The sequence below is a fragment of the Rhipicephalus sanguineus genome, chromosome 7 (assembly GCF_013339695.2).
Source record: "Rhipicephalus sanguineus isolate Rsan-2018 chromosome 7, BIME_Rsan_1.4, whole genome shotgun sequence".
NCBI classification, from domain to species: domain Eukaryota; kingdom Metazoa; phylum Arthropoda; class Arachnida; order Ixodida; family Ixodidae; genus Rhipicephalus; species Rhipicephalus sanguineus.
Window position 1 is genome coordinate 3,446,489 of NC_051182.1, and position 16,390 is coordinate 3,462,878.

Consider the following 16,390-nt stretch of genomic DNA (forward strand, 5'->3'; position numbering starts at 1 on the left):
TACACTTGATATTTATTTAGAATACATCACAGAGCTTCCGAAGAAGCATTGAGTGAGGGGGGTACAGAGCAATGAGTAACAAAAGAAAACTAAGCACAGGCAATGTATACAAAAACACAACACAGGCCAAAAGCAGTAAGGCAGTGTCCAAATGAAAGTCGTTACACAATAATAAAATGTCTAGCTAGCCCACAAGTAAACATCAAGCAAGTGAATTAAGGTGTCTGTTTAGTTGCTCACGAAAACGATTACGATCACTGATTATAGCAATGGTTTCGGGAAGATCATTCCATAGTGCAATGGCACGTCGTAGTGCGGATGAATTAAAAGCCTGAGTCCTTCCAAAAAAAAACACGGTTGATCCCACCGTCATAGGAATCGGAATAATACGAAAGTAAAGCGTGCCCTTACAGAAGTAACTGAATGCTTACTGTACATTGATATAATAGAGTTTGCACAATGTATATTGATGTCAGGCAGCTAATGGCGCCGTTTAACGTGTATGCACCCATTTTATGATTGGTGGTACATCTCCATCCTGACGACTAACGTCCACGTTAAATGATTAAACAAACCCTTGTGGTAGCTGTAGTAGTTAACGGTTAAAGCGTAATCAGAGAACGAGGTGTGATAGCCAGAAGAGCGTCGCATATCGGACGTAGAACGTGGTCGCCATCCCGCGGCATGTTAAAACGTGATTGAACACCACGGCCGGACTAGAAGAGGGAAACGCAAAGCGCGTCGTGCCGCCCCGGTAGCCCGGCCGCGATTTTTCTCGGGGCGAGCGCGTGAGCTTGGATCGCGGTGTTACAGCCAGGTGAGGCAGGCGCGCGTCGCAGAGCTATTTTTGGTTTGTATTGGCGTGATGCTGAGCGAGGCCGACGCTTTTACGACGCTTGGGCAAAGGTCGCCACCTCGCGGTGTGTTAAGGCGTTGACAAAAGTAAACTTCTATTGAAAACGCGCCGAATGGGACGGACGCGTAACGCATTGCAGGTGCTAGTCGCGGAGGCCACAGCAATGACGAATTACTTTACCTTACCACTCCCAGAGGTCAACACTACCCAGCCGACCGTGAGAGTGGTAGATATAAAAGGCGCGTTCGTAAAGCCTGCAGAGTTTGTGTCCGTGGCGCAGTGGATGGCGTGCACGGCATCTGTTGTTGCGGACCGAGCGGTCGTGGGTTCGATGCCCGTTGACGGTACCTTTTCTTTGTCATCTGATTGTGTATATTTTTTCGACGTCATTTCCGTGACGGAAATACGTCACTGAAGTCTTGGTGGACCCCGGCATAAAACACTTTCGTGTTAAAATACGCCTAATGCTTAGGCTGTTGTGTAAACGTCGTGGTGTACGCGTTGGGGTGTGAATGCGTAATTGGTAACGAGGCACAATATGAACGTAGTTATGATGCAGACATAAAAGTGAAACAGAGCGACGGACTTCTAGTGGCTCTAGACTTAGTTCTTGCTTAAGGTTAGTCACACTGGAACGTCGGTCGTAGTTAAATGATATAAAACGAGGTGCCCTATTTTGTACTGACTCTATCTTGTTAATGAGGTACTTCTCATGAGGCGACCACACCGCAGAGGCGTATTACAGCTGTGGGCGCACGAAGGTTTCATAGGATAATTTACGTAAGTTAGAGTTAGAATGACGCAAGTTACGGTGAAAATATCCCAGTGTTCTAGATGCCTTGGCACAAACTGCAGTTATGTGCTCTTTCCAAGAGAGGGTAGACGTTAAATTTCTTCCTAAATAAGTGTATGATGAAGCATGAGGCAATGCTGCATTATTTATAGAATAAGGAAAGTTACTTGTAGCGTGCTTACGACTGAATGAAACTACCTTGCTTTTAGTTGAGTTAAGTCTCATTAGCCATTTATCGCACCAGCAGTTAATAGCGTTGAGACCGTTTTGAAAGATGTGATGATCACCAGTATTTTTTATAGGCTGATAAACAACACAGTCATCGGCATAGAGCCTTACACTGGAAGTTAAGCTAGTGCTAATGTAGTTAATGTAAATTAAAAATAGTAATGGGCCCAGGACGTTACCCTGCGGTACACCAGATATTACGTCAGTCAGAGAAGAAGAAACGTTATTTGCAACTGTGAATTGAAGGCGGCAAGATAAAAAATTTCTAATCCATGATAAAGTTAGACTGTCAATGCCAAGTGCTGATAATTTAACAATAAGACGACAATGGGCTACGCGGTCATATGGAATGACCCATACATATATATATATATATATATATATATATATATATATATATATATATATATATATATATATATATATATATATATATATATATATGTAGAGAGAGAGAGAATTTATTTCCACTCAACTTGATGTGATTTTTTACAGAGATAAAATTTGGTTAGCAGCGTTCAATAACATTACAGAAGAAGTACAGTCAGTCCTACGCAGCATATACTGGGACAACCATACATATACGTGCTATCCATGCAATAGTATTGCAAGCAACATTTTTTATGAATTACCCACACTACGTTATGCTTGATGGAAACTTGAGCGCAAACCCGGATGCACCACAAAGAATAGATGACACAGGCACTGGCGCTATGTTTGTCTCACCTATTCTTTGTAGTCCGTCAGGATTTGCGCTGAAGTTTTCATCTTAAAAGCTATGTACCAACCAGGCCCAAGAGAAGTTTTATTGATTTTATCAATAAATACACTGATGCCGGCCTCCCCTTTAGCATAGATTTCTATCATTCAAGGAAATTTCGTTAACGTATAGGCGCTGCTCACTAATAATTGCGCTTTTCAATGTAGGCAACACTGACTGCACATTTGCTTTTTCGTAATTAGTACTACACTTTCTTGCCACTAGGAGCCTTGTTTGCTACTAGTCGGAATAGTGTTTCTGGTGCATTTAAATATTATTACTATTGTTATATTACAATTATTCTTAACATGTCAACCACAAGTACTCTTTAAGAATTTGCGGTAGTAGGGGCGTAGTACATTCTTTATACTCATCGTATTTGTATTTCCAACTTTGCTTGGAGTGTGCTAACTTCATAGTAGAAAACAGCGCAATAGTACAAGACACGAAAGGCCAAATAGGACTAGCGCTGAAAATCGCTGGTTCTCTTTGGTCATTGTCTTTCTTGTATTGCGCTCTTTTCTACTTTGCTTGGAAGACCTTCCGGCCCTTCCAAGTAATTACGTCTAAGCAAACGGTGTAAGCACAAATTTTCTTTGAAAAAAATGGGTTACTATACCGCCCTTTCTTTTCCTTCCGCATTGGTCGTTAGCGGTTTATGATTGGTCCAACTTTTCTTGGTCATACACAAGACACCTGCTCATAACGCGATGCAACAAATGACCCCGAAAATGTCCACTGCGTAATGACCACTCGAGCACGACTACATAAAAAAGTTTCAATATGGCATATTTTTGATCATTGGTTCTTCGCCGTTCGTCAAAATGTTTCGGTGTGTCTTAAAATCGCGTGCTTGTAACGCACGTCACAAATTTGTGAAATCTCGTGGCGTTAAAATGACGTGCGTGCACTAAACAGCGCATTACTATGCTCAACGCCTCCTATAAAAAAACTATGCCTGGGACGTCGCTACCTTTGCCATTGTAGGAACGCTGCCACGCGTTTCGAGCGGGCGCCGTGTGGTGGTGCCAGCGACTGTACCGCCGGAGCCAGCGAGAGCGATGGTGTCGGCAACATTGTGTCGGTGCAGCGGCAGCAGCTGGGTGCTTTGTGCGGGCTGTTGATCGTGCGTTCCTGACGTGCGCTGGAGGAGCGTCAGTCATTTCCTTGCATAAAGCTGGGCTAGAGCTTAGGAACTTTTCGCGACAGGAGTTTTCGATGTGAAGCATCTTATGGCGGAGTTCAATCCGGTGGTGGTGGTGGTGTGCGGCGTGACCACCCTTACTGCGCATGCGCAAACCCTCTCCACTTCCCTCTCCCTTTCTCCCCTTTCCCATTCCCCTCTCCACATCACCTCTCCCCCTCCCTCTCTCCCCTTCCTCCTCTCCCCCCTCTCCTCATCACCTCTCCCCTTCCCTTTTCCCCTTTCCTTTCCCCTCTCCCCTTTCCCCCTCACCACTCCACCTCTAGAACGCGGGCTCTACATGCCGAAACACTGCTTCGCATCGCCTCATGGTCCCCTTTAGCGGGAGATGGTGTGATTTTTCTTTCAAGCAGCTTGGCGGCAGCGTTCCTGTCGGTTACTCCTAAAGCGGCCTCATAAACTTTCTGGAAATTAGCAGCAGCAGCTCTTTGCGGTGATCGCTGCCTGTGTTTGCACAGTTCTACACTGGTAGGCCCACGAGCCCTTCCGCTCTTCCACAATCCTGTGAACGCAAAGTTCAAGGGGTTTCGCGACCGACCTCCGTTGAGGAAGCACACAGTTCACGAATCTGCGAAGGCCTACAAGCAGCAATGGGTAAAACAGGCCGTAGTGCGAAAGTGAAGACGGCACACTACAGATTTACTTGTTGGCACCCAGTCGTCTCTCGAAATCGCCTTGAGCCCTTGGTCACGCAAACTGCTGTCCGATGATATCTCGTGGAAAGTCAAGCCCGCAACTCTTTTTTTAATTATTTAGTAAGAACGTGTTGTTGGGAGAGTTGGTGAGTACTTAACAACTTCATTTTTGCGCTACGAAAGACGAACACATGAGGCAACAGCTCCTGCCCCGTCTCTTCTCTTATGTGTTTGTCTTTCGTAGCGCGAAAATCAAGATGTCAAGCCTTTTTTCTTAGGCTTGATGATCATTTGGGCACGCAGCAAAACCGCATTACTAGGCAATAACGCACATGGCTCAATAACACATCACCTTTTTAATAAACGCATGAAAGCAAGGCAAAAAAAAGCTCCCCAAGAACGGGCGTTGTAGCGTTTGCCTCATGCGTTTATTTTTGTCACGGTGTAAGAATATTCAGGTGTTGACACTGCGCGCGCCTAAGCGGCCAGAAAATGTTCGGTCGTCGGTCCGTTGAGCGGTGCGCCATCTAACGGCTTGAGGCGGAGAGTGCCCGCGAGTAGCCGAATCACGGTGGTGCTGCGTCATCGCCGCCGCTCTCGCCGTTCCCTCTCCTGTTGCTCTCTCGATTTCGCCCCTCGACGCCGCTTGGCGGGTGCACATTATCCAGCAAAATGGCACAAAAAATGCACGTTATCAGCAGCATGCGCGTTGCTATGGAGGATGGATGGATGGATACAACTTTATTTGAACTATTCAAAGTGAGTGTGGTTGGGCTCCTAGACGTCCGGGAGCCCCCTGGCCGACATCTCTAGGCAGGCCCGGTTCACCAGCGTCAGCTGGTCGTCCGAGCCAGTGGCCCGAAGAGCGGCCTCCCACGAGGAAAGGGAAGGATTGGGAATAGGGTCTACCACCAGGGGCTTTGGGCAGCTCCACAAACAGTGGAAAAGATCAGCCCGGGGAGCCCCACAGGTGGTGCAATGTGGGTGATGGAGACCTGGGTAAAATAGATGTGCCAGATAGGGGGAAATAAATGTTTTCGTCTGGAGCTGCCGCCAGACCGAGCTCTGATTAGGGTTAAGGGAGTAGTGAGGGGCAGGTAAATCTCGTCTGCCGTTCCTGTAATAGGACGTAATCTGATGGTAGGTGCAGATTCCCTCTTCTGGTTTTGTCACGGGTTTGGGTGAGTGGTCCTCGAGGGTCCGGATGGAAAGACCTCGGACATGCGCATTAACGCGCTCATTCCCGGGGATACACTCATGCCCAGGCACCCACGTGATAGTCACCGGATGGGGAAGCGAAGGAATGTTTCGCAAAATGCGTGAAACCGTGTTTGGGGCTATGCCTTGACGGAAGTATCGATATGCGCTTTGGGAATCGGTACAGATTTCTGTAATGGTAGAATCTGCGGCCGCATGCGCCACTGCTAGGGCTAGTGCGACTCCCTCAGCCACGTCGGGGCGAGCCGTTTTAATCGACGCGGAGATGTTAATGCGTCCGTCCTCCGTCATCGCAGCAGCTGTGGCCGTTCCTTCAAACGGGCCTACCGCAGCGTCGACATAAAGGACGTCATCACGATTTCTGTACCACCGTATGTAATAATCAGCGCGTGCCTTGCGTCGACCCGGGTGGCGTTGGGGATTCATGTTTCGTGGCAGTGGCTTGAGTTGCATGTGTGCCGCGACCTTTATCGGAATAGGGGACCATGCTTCTTCGTTACGCATCGTGCCGCTTGGCTCTAACCTCAGGGTTCGGAGCAGGTTCCGCCCTGTGGGTGTCCGAGAGAGGCGCAAGAGTTGGTTGCTCCTCTGTGCCTCTATAATTTCCTGGACTGTATTATACAGACCAGTCTGTAGGAGGTGAGCATTGCTAGTACGCATCGGTAGCCTCAGTGCGGTCTTAACCGCCCGCCTGATTAGACTGTTCGCCTGTTCTGTTTGCTTTTGAGTGAGGTGGTGATAGGGAAGATGGTAAGCGAGGCGGCTTACCACCAAAGCTTCAACAATTTGCATTGTGTCCTTCTCAGATAGACCGTGATTGCGCGACGCAATCCGGCGAATCAATCCTGAAATTTGCTTTATCTGCTTATCCAGAAGGTTTAAGGTGAAGTTTGCATCTAAGTTTGATTGGATGTGTAGACCCAAGATCCTGATTTTATGCACTCTTGGCACAGGTTGACCATGTACGAACAGGTCAATGCTTGGGTCGCACGCGTGGGGTTTAATTGTAAGTAACTCCGACTTTTCTGGCGTACAGTGGAGACCCATTGTGTTAATATGCCGCTCGATGACGTTGATAGCGGTTTGTAGGATATCTTGTGCCTCCCCAATGGAGCCATGGCACACCCACAGAGTCATATCATCAGCATAAAATGCGTGCTGTAATTTAGGAATATTTGCGAGTTCTTTGGCCAATGGGGCCATGGCTACATTGAATAAGAGTGGCGATAGGACAGATCCCTGGGGTGTACCCCTGTTTGGGAGGGTAAAAGTGGTGGATGTGAGTGAACCTAATCTAACCTCGGCGGTGCCATTTTCCAAGAAGGCTTTGACATAATGCCAGGTCCTACGGCCGCAGCCAGTGGTGGCCAATGTCCTGAGGATGTGTTCGTGCCCGACATTGTCAAAAGCCTTTTGTATGTCTAATGCGAGAATGGCTCTGGTTCGGGCCGTCTGTCGTTTGGGATGAAATAGGGTCTCTTTAACCTGCAGGAGAACATCCTGCGCTGATAGGTTGGGGCGAAAGCCAAACTGCGTGTTGGGAAAGAAATTCTGAGCTTCTAATTGTGGTTGCAGTCGCCGGAGAACGACGTGCTCAAAAAGTTTGCCTACACAACTCGTGAGGGAGATGGGTACGACTGCCCCGCTTTTCGTAGCGCCCTCTGCAAGTCATCTGATAAGAACCCGAACATTATCTGGACGCGCGCCGATTGCGGTTTCCCATGCGTTGGGGGAAGAGTGTCATCACCTGAGTATATTCTTACACCGTGATTTTTGTCGATGTCTGTTTATTTGCGCAGCATCGTTTTCAGCTCGTTTACGGCGTCGCGTCGCTAGCGCGTTCGAGATGCGTTTCTTCGCGCTCTACTTTGATCAACTCCTCCGTTCGTTTCACTAACGCTGGCATTCTTTCCGCCGACGCTCGAGTGTGCATACTGCTTTCCCGACCACTCAAGAAATTTTGCCGGAAGTACGTTTATGGCCACATGTTCGCCCACATAACGGCTAGTGTTTTCTCAAGTCACCTCGTCTAAGAGCGTCTCAACGTTGCAATATGTAGCATGAACGTCGTCTGCCCGTGCAAGGGCAAGGACAGGCAAGGGTGAGTGGATGTCGCTTCGCGTCGTCTGCTCGAGTTACCGGCGGCGCGTCGACGCGCCGCTGGAGGTTGCAAGAATTTGCCGCGAGAGGCTCTAGCGACTGTACCGAGTGGAAAGGAGGATAACGGAAAGGGTAGGGCAGCGCTTCTGCGGCTAACGTCCCAGGCATAGTTTTTTTATAGGAGGCGTTGCTATGCTGAACAATACCTGAACATTTTTTTGGAATAGACGGACAGTGTATCATTTTGAATGTAGTTCAACAAGGATGCCCGCCGATCACATTGGCAGCGGCTACTTATAGCAGCTGGCTAGATGGATTCATATGAGTATAATAAATATTTTCTCTTGTATAGTATGTCAAGACGTTTATTAACGGGCGCTCAGCGACGGCGCACGGCAGCGACAGTCAAAGCGGGGCCGACTCTCTGCACGAGGGGCGTGCTCTCAGAGAAGAGAACGACCCACTGGAAGGCGCTCGAGAGGACGACCCATTACTGAGCAGGAACGCTTCGCTACAATTACCCGGCTACGAAAAGGGAGCCGCCTGGCGACCTAGCAGCTTGTCACTATGAGCGGGTCATGGTAGGGCTTCAGGCGCGCCACGTTGACAATGTCGCGCCCTCGACGACGCATGTCCGAAGATGGGTCGATGGGTTCGATCAGGTAGTTGACCGGGGATGTGCGTTCGACGACACGGTAGGGGCCTTCGTATTTGGGCAGTAGTTTGGAAGAGAGGCCAGGTGCAGTGGATGGGACCGAGAGCCATACGAGCGCTCCAGGAAGGAACGTGGGCAGAGAACTGGTGGTGTCACCGCGAATGCTTTTCTGCCGCTCTTGGTTATGCGTAGTAAAGGTCTTGGAGAGCTCGCGACACTCCTCAGCAAGTCTGGCTGTGGCAGAAATAGGCGCACATTCAGATCGACCGGCTTGTAGGGAAGGGTTGTGTCGATGGTGTGCGACGGGTGCCTGCCATACAATAAGAAAAATGGTGAGGAACCAGTAGTGTTCTGAGGAGCGGTAATGTAGGCGTACGTGACGAAGGGCAGAATGACATCCCAATTCGTGTGGTCGGCGGCGTCGTACATCGAGAGCATGTCGCCTATCGTGCGGTTGAAGCGTTTGGTGAGGCCATTCGTCTGCGGGTGGTAAGCAGTAGTTTTGCTGTGAACAACGTTGCACTCTTTGAGAATGGCTTCGACGACTTCCGACAAGAAGACACGGCCTCGATCACTGAGCAGCTCCTGGGGTAGACCGTGACGCAGCATGAATCGGTGGAGCAGGAAGGAGGCCACATCGCTCGCTGTAGCCGCAGGGAGGGCAGCAGTTTCAGCGTATCGCGTGAGGTGGTCTACAGCGACTATGGCCCAGCGGTTACCAGCAGACGTCAGGGGAAGTGGCCCATATAAATCGATGCCAACGCGCCCAAACGGTCGGTCAGGGCAAGGTAGAGGTTGCAGACCTGCCGGCGGCAGGTGCGTTGAAGTTTTGCGGCGCTGACAATCGATGCAGGAGCGAACGAACCCAAATGAGCACGCCAAAAACCCAAAGTCCACGGCCATTGGCTGATATGAGCATCGTGAGCTGCACAGTTACCGTGGCCGCCACGGGATGCCGCGACGTGCCCGCGCGCTCGCTCGCAATCAAAGTGAAAGTAAGCCGCAAGCGTTCAAAGAAAAAAAAAGAAAAAAGTTCTCAAGATCATGACCCTCGATGACGAACGCGGGTAGCTGCTTGCTTCTCTGTAATACCCCCCCCCCCCTATGCGTAGCTTTAAGACTTCGCTGCTGCTAGCGGAGAGAGAAAGCGCTTAAAGCGTGCGCGAAATCCCTGTAACTGCGCTCGTACTGGAAGGGTCCTAAAATTGTTTGTGCCAGTAGATTCGTGAGGCAATAAACTCTCTTAATGAAGACATTCGATCATTACTTGAAAAAGTCTTGCAGGTGCTCTTTATTAACAAGTATCCAGCATACTTTTGCGTTTTGGCAACGTGATCTTCAACGGTCCTGTAAAAGTAGAGAGTAATAGCTAAGCGCCTCAGCGGGCCAGCGGGCCCAGCGCACGAGCGGAGATGCCAACTGCGCATGTGCGGCACGCTGGGGCCATCAGCGTTTTTACGGAGCGGACCGCTCAGCCGCTGGTATCCTCTGCTCAGCGGAGCGTGGCCAGCGGACCAGCGTTTTCGCGAGACAAGAGGCCTACCCCCAACACAAGCGGCAGCGGCATGTTGTCGGCGATACCCGCCAACATAGCGCTCGCTCTGCTCCAGGCGAAAAAGTCCCGGCGTTGATTTTCAACATAAGAAGACCTCTGAAGACGAGGGCATTTGGAGATGACCTAAAGTGGATTCAAATCATCGAAAGCTCGTGTTGATCTTTTATTTCGAAATTGGAGACAAGAAGACACAATAAACTTGAGAAAGTATAGGTGCTACTTTGACATCTTTTCCGTACAGATTACATTTGATCGCGTGTTCACAGACGTGCAGAGAACTGCATACATTTCGCGTTTTTCGCAAGCGCGTCTTGTCGAGACGCGGTCAGCGTGGCTGCAAAACGACGGCGAAACCAAGTGGACGCACCTTCACGCTACGCTCAACTGACTCCACAGCGGAACGCGAGGTGCGTTCTACGTTCGACGAGCGGGGCGACGCTAGGCCGCTTAGCTATTACTCTTCCTTTCTTCTCGCGCTCCGCTGATCTCTCCGCTCTTCCGCTGGGCTCGCTGGTCCGCTGAGCCGCTTAGCTATTACTCACTAGTGAGTGTACCGAAAGAAAAAATTTTCAGTGGCTTAGCTCGGCTATGCCAGGATATACGTAGCGTTAGCAAAGGTTCAGCTGATTATTCTGAGCTTTGCAGATTTCCGCTGCACGTTTAGCGTTCTTCTGTTCATTCTTCTTACGCTGAAGCACTAATTGCCAGGTGATATAACCGGCAATACAAAGAACCGGCCTGCAAGAGACTCTCATCGGCACATCCGCCATGCGCGGTCCGCGTTCCCCAAGAACGCAAGAGATCTCCATGTGCGTTGCAGAGAACGCGCGTCGGCGCTGCTGCAATACGCAGTCAGCGTCCAGCGAAAACGCTTGACGAGAAGCGCGTGCATGGACCGAGATAAAAGGAGCGCGTCGGGTGTGCGCGGGGGGGACTCACTGACTGGCCTTCGCTCGCCCTCTCGTCTCGCTCTGGGTCCTTGTGATGTAAAGGCGTGTCTCTACGCCTTGGTTCTTAAACCTCCTGTAAATATGTATATAAACAGGTTTTCCTGTACGTGTGAAGCGCCGCAAGAGTCCTTCGTCGCCGGAAACTGGGTGGCAGCCTCAACCCCTCCTCGGTCACATCACAGGCAACTACTTCGGGATCCGATGACATAAGCTTCTCGGCTCTTCTGCGCCGTTCAGCAGCATTTCAGCAGCAGAGTGGGTACGGCGGATCGGGCAGCGGCATGTTGTCACGAAACCCCCTTCTTTGCTTCGTGCAGGCTCTCCTGTTTGGTTTCGCCGGAAAGCTTGAACCAAAATCGTGCATCGCCATTTCCACGAGTCTGCCTACTGACACGTGTACTACAGTGGCTACCCTATCTCAACTGGATCATGACTCCCTTCATTTCTTCGTGGAAATGCGGCCGACGGCGCCATCTACTGTGACTACGTCATCGGAACTGCCTATAAATGATCGCCTCCAGAGCTTCAGCTTCAGTGGGTACGGCGGACCGGGCAGCGGCATGTTGTCACGAAACCCCCTTCTTTGCTTCGTGCAGGTTAGTGCCGTCTACAGCAGCTTTTGTAGTGACTATCGTGGCCTTCTGGTCCTGCCGTGCCCACAACAGTGTATTACAATAGTCTCTGATGTATTCTGTGTGTGTACGCTTCTTTTGTGTGGCGATGTGGAGACTAATCCAGGTCCTACAACAACAGAAATGCTAAAGGAGCTACTGGCAGGGCAAAATAAGCTAGTTGAAGAAATGACTGCTCTGAGGGATCAGCAAAAGAATATGAAAAAATTGATGTCTGATCTTACGTTGCGCTTTCTTGAAATAGAAAAACGAACTGCCCACGTCGAATCACTTGAAAAATCAATTAATGCCTTGAAATCGAAATTAACAGACCTAGAAGACCGCAGCAGACGATCGAATTTAGTTATTTTTGGAATTCAGGAAGACCCTTCTGAGAAACACTCGGACCTAAAGCAAAAAGTTCTAAACGATCTTTTTTCAGTTAAACTACAGGTATCTTGCCTATCTGTTGGTAGAATTCACCGATTAGTCAGAAACGGCAATCCTAGACCAATTATAGTCCATTTTCAGGACTATAACCAGAAGCAAACAGTGTTCAAGAACGCACACAAGCTTAAGGGAACAAAAATATCTGTTCCGGAGCGCAGTGACGACACCCGGCATGGAAGCAACAAGAACGAGAAGTGTTTTATTCATGGTCGATTACAGGTATATATAGCTTTGGTTGACTGACAGATAACGGACACGTGTTACGCTAAACGTTACTCAAAAGGGGTTCATCCGGGAGTGCATGCGCAACTTGACGATACATCTTCCCCCGGGATAATGTTATAAGTTGAGAGTAAGATTTGACACTTGTTTAAAGTCTTTGTTATAATGAAGACGACTTGGCTGCTGCCTTTGCCGGGTGGACCGCCTTGGCACCGACGGCGGGGGCTGTGGAGCAGTTGCCGTTCCTTGAAATGACGTCGCAGTTGCGGATGTCTGTGGTGGCAGCGATCTTCCAGGCAACGTCGCCGGGAATACTTCCTCGCCCTCCGAATCGTCTTCACCCAAGTCTGCCTGGAAAGATTCACGTTTGGCTAGAAGGTGCTGCCGGTTGCGTCGGAGTATCTGGTTGTCCTCTGTAGCGACGCGGTAGGACCTCGGTGCCACCAGGTCCATGACTCGAGCCTTTCGGTCCCACGTGCCTCCTTGTATTCTTACTACGGCATCTTTCTGGAGTTCTGGCAGAGGTTTTCTTTTTAACGATTGCCGAGGTTGGCGCCTAACAGCTTGCTCACTGGGACTCGGCCGGAAGTCTGGCAGCCGAGTACGCAGCCTTCTGCCTTGAAGCAATTCTCCTGGGGAGCGGCCCTCTTCAAGTGGAGTCGAACGATAGCACAGTAGCCCGAGCCAGAAGTCCTCCCTCGTTTCACCTGTTTTCTTCATGATTCTTTTGACGATTTGGACGCCCTTCTCGGCGAGACCGTTGGACTGCGGGAATCTCGGGCTTGAGGTCACGTGCTTGAAGTCGTATCTGTCTGCGAACAGGGTAAATTCATGGGATGAAAACTGCGGACCGTTGTCGGTACATACTTCCATCGGAATTCCGTATCGTGCAAAAATTGCACTTAGTTTACTTATGACAGTTCCTGCTGTTGTGTCAGGTAGCTTCTCGACTTCTGGAAAGTTTGAGAACGCATCGAACACACATATGTAGGAGTCCCCGCCGTACATGAAAAGGTCAACACCCACACGATACCAGGCATACCCGGGGATCTGTCTAAGTACCATCGGTTCACTGGGCTGCTTATATGCGTATTTTTGACAAACGGCACATGCTTTGACCATATTTTCGATTTCTCCGCTCAGTCCTGGCCAGAAAACCAAGCGACGGGCTCTTTCTTTGCACTTATTTATGCCTAAGTGTCCTTCGTGAATACGAGTGAGCATTTCAGCTCGCATGGTCTTCGGGATAACAACCTTTGGGCCCTTCATCACAATGCCTTGAACTTCGGATAACTCAGGCGAAATTTGTTTCATCGCGCCAGTAATTTGTTCGCCATTCCTAAGGCAGCGCAACACAATTTGCAAGTCTGCATCAGCGGCTGTTGCTTCTGCTAGTCTGCATAACATTTTCTTGCTCACCAATTCTGATGCCACGCCCACTGCATGTACGTCGACGTCATCTGTGAAGTCATCCATGCTGGGGGGAGAGCCTGGCGATGACCTGGATAGCATATCTGCCAAGAGCAGTTGTTTCCCTGGGACAAAGTGGAGAACATAATCGTATCTTAATAAGCGCAAGAAAAAGCGCTGTAGTCTTGGCGGCATGTCCGCAATGGCTTTAGAAGAGATAGCTACCAATGGTCTATGATCGGTTTCAATCACGAATTTGCGACCGTAGACAAAGTGGAAGAATTTTTCACACCCAAAGGTTATCGCCATTGTCTCTTTTTCTATTTGGGCGTATCTTTGTTCCGCCTCAGTCATTGTTCGTGAAGCATAGGCAACCGGCCGCCAACTGTCTCCATACCGCTGAAGCAGGGCCGAGCCGACCCCATTTCTTGACGCGTCAGAAGGAATCTTGATTTCCCGGGTCGGATCAAATATGGCTAAAAGGGGCGCAGTGCTCAGTATACGGCAGACAGCTTGCCACTCGTTAGAGTGGTTTCCAGACCACTCAAAGATTGTATCCTTCTTCATTAGGCTTCGAAGTAGCGTTGTTCTTTCTGCCAAGTGAGGTATGTACTTGCCGAAGTAGTTAATTACCCCGAGCATTCTGTGCACGCCTGCCTTGTCGGTTGGCTCAGGCATTTCGCTTAATGGCGATGTCATTGCAGGGTTCGGACCTATTCCCTTTTCGCTAATCAGGTCGCCCAAAAAGTCAATTTGAGTAACCCCGAAGGTACATTTTGCCTTATTGAACGTTAGGCCGGCCTTCTTCGCTAGATCAAGAACCGTACGGAGGCGGTTATCATGTTCTTCTCTCGTGCTCCCCCACACAAGTATGTCGTCGATATATATACGCACACCTGTGGCCTGGTCAAATATTTCATTCATAGTTCTTTGAAATACTTCTGGTGCGGAAGAGATTCCGAAGGGAAGTCTCAAGAACCGATAACGCCCGAACGGTGTTCCAATTGTGCATATCTTTGAAGTGGCCTCATCAAGAGGGATCTGATGAAAACCCGAGTACGCGTCAAGGCGGCTGAAAAATTTGGCCCCAGTCAGCTCAGCCTCAATATCTTCTCTTTTCGGTAGCTGATAGTGCTCTCGCTTTACGCATGCGTTAATTCGCCTTGGATCAATGCATATGCGAAGTTTGCCATCCTTTTTTCGTGCTGCGACAAAGGGGCTTACCCAGTCCGTTGGCTCGCTGACTTTAACGATGATGCCTGCGCGTTCCATGCGGTCCAACTCTTCTCGGAGCGGCTCGCGCAATGCCAGGGGCACCCGTCGCACCGGCTGAATCACCGGCGTTGCTTCCTTCTGCAGGACCATGTGGTACGGGCGGGCCAGGCAGCCGATACCCTGAAACAACTCTGGGAACTCCTTCACAATTTGGTCAGTACTGCTCATGTGAACAGAAGCCACAGTACGCGAGACCAGCCCCAACGCTTCGCTTGCCGATAGCCCCAAGATGGCCTGGTTGCTCTTCCGGACAATGAAAAAGTCGAAGTACTCGCTTCTATTGTTCACAGCCACTGGTAGTGTCGCTACGCCGACATGGTTGATGACGTTACCACTGTATGAGCGCAGAATAGATGAGCTTGCCTTCAAAGACGTCTTGACCTTCAGCCTTTCAAAAATGGTGCGAGGCAGCAAGTTCGCCTGGGAGCCCGTGTCCACTTTTAGAGACACCACTTGGGAAGCGACTTTAGCGTCAATAAGCCAATCAGCTTTGTTGCCCACGCCAACATCGAGAATTTGAAAATCGTCGGGCTCGTCACGCACAGCGCTTACTTGAGGACCCTTCTTACTACAACAAGCAGAAAAGTGGTTAGCGCCACGGCACGAGAAACAAGTTTTCCCGAACGCTGGGCACTTGCCTCGTTCGTGGATGCGGTTGCACCTTGAACATCTGAATTGCCTCCGTGTTTTGATCTGCGCCACCTCGGTTTCAGGCTGAGCGTGACTTTGCTCCGAATTTGGGGAATGTTCTTCGCACGCTAAACATTTTGAATGCTGATGCATTTCGATAGGCGCCACTCGTTTTTCCGCTTGAGCCCATGCATTGTTTTGCTCGGCACATACTTGCTCCGCCTTACAGATTTCTTCGGCTTTGCGCAATGTAAGGTCCTTAACCTTCAGCATTTTCTTCCGCAATTACGGATTAATAGTACCGAAAACAATCTGATCCCTGACCATAGAATCAGTAAGGTCCCCGAAATTGCAACTTTGGGCTAGCTTCCTCAGGTCTCGAGCAAAATGTTCAAATGGCTCTCCCTCGGCTTGAGACCTTATGCGGAAGACATACCGCTCGTGCACCTCGTTATGCTGTTGTCGGCAGTATTCTTCGAACTTTTTCGTCACTGTTCCGTAATCCTCTTTGCTTTCGCTCTCCGAAAATGAAAAATTGTTGAATACCTCTAGGGCGTCCTCTCCGGCAATGGTGAGCAGGAGCGCTGTCTTGGCTGCCTCCGACCTCGGCTCTTTTGCAGTCTGTGTTGCTTGCAGGAACAGCTCGACTCTCTGCTTGAAGAGGGACCAATTCTTCGAGATATTCCCTGACAGTACCAGTGGCGGCGGCGGCTTCACTAAATCCATATCGTCGGTGCACGGCTAGGCCCCTTCTTTCGATACGTTGCTGCTTGCCCAAACCGATCCCACTTCTGACACCATGTTCCGGGGCGCAGTGACGACACCCGGCATGGAAGCA

The 16,390-nt window shown here is 49.8% G+C and overlaps 1 protein-coding gene across 1 annotated transcript; it reads right to left on the reverse strand.

Annotated features, from left to right (window-relative positions):
* Nucleotides 1-12,353: 12,353 nt before the first annotated feature.
* On the reverse strand, nt 12,354-15,761 carry LOC125759180 (uncharacterized). Its single transcript, XM_049417598.1, has 3 exons — nt 14,872-15,761; nt 13,657-13,772; nt 12,354-13,049 (listed from the first exon to the last, which is right to left on the reverse strand). Coding segments are annotated over exons 1-3 (951 nt in total). The 5' UTR covers nt 15,706-15,761; the 3' UTR covers nt 12,354-13,048.
* Nucleotides 15,762-16,390: the final 629 nt, after the last annotated feature.

Bases quoted from the DNA above. Each gene is read 5' to 3' on its own strand.
- LOC125759180 (XM_049417598.1), bottom strand. From the start codon at position 15,705: ATGCATCAGCATTCAAAATGTTTAGCGTGCGAAGAACATTCCCCAAAT. The intron at 13,773-14,871 runs GTAAGCCCCTTT...ACTTTGTCCCAG, and splicing joins TCAGCGAGCCAACGGACTGG to GGAAACAACTGCTCTTGGCA.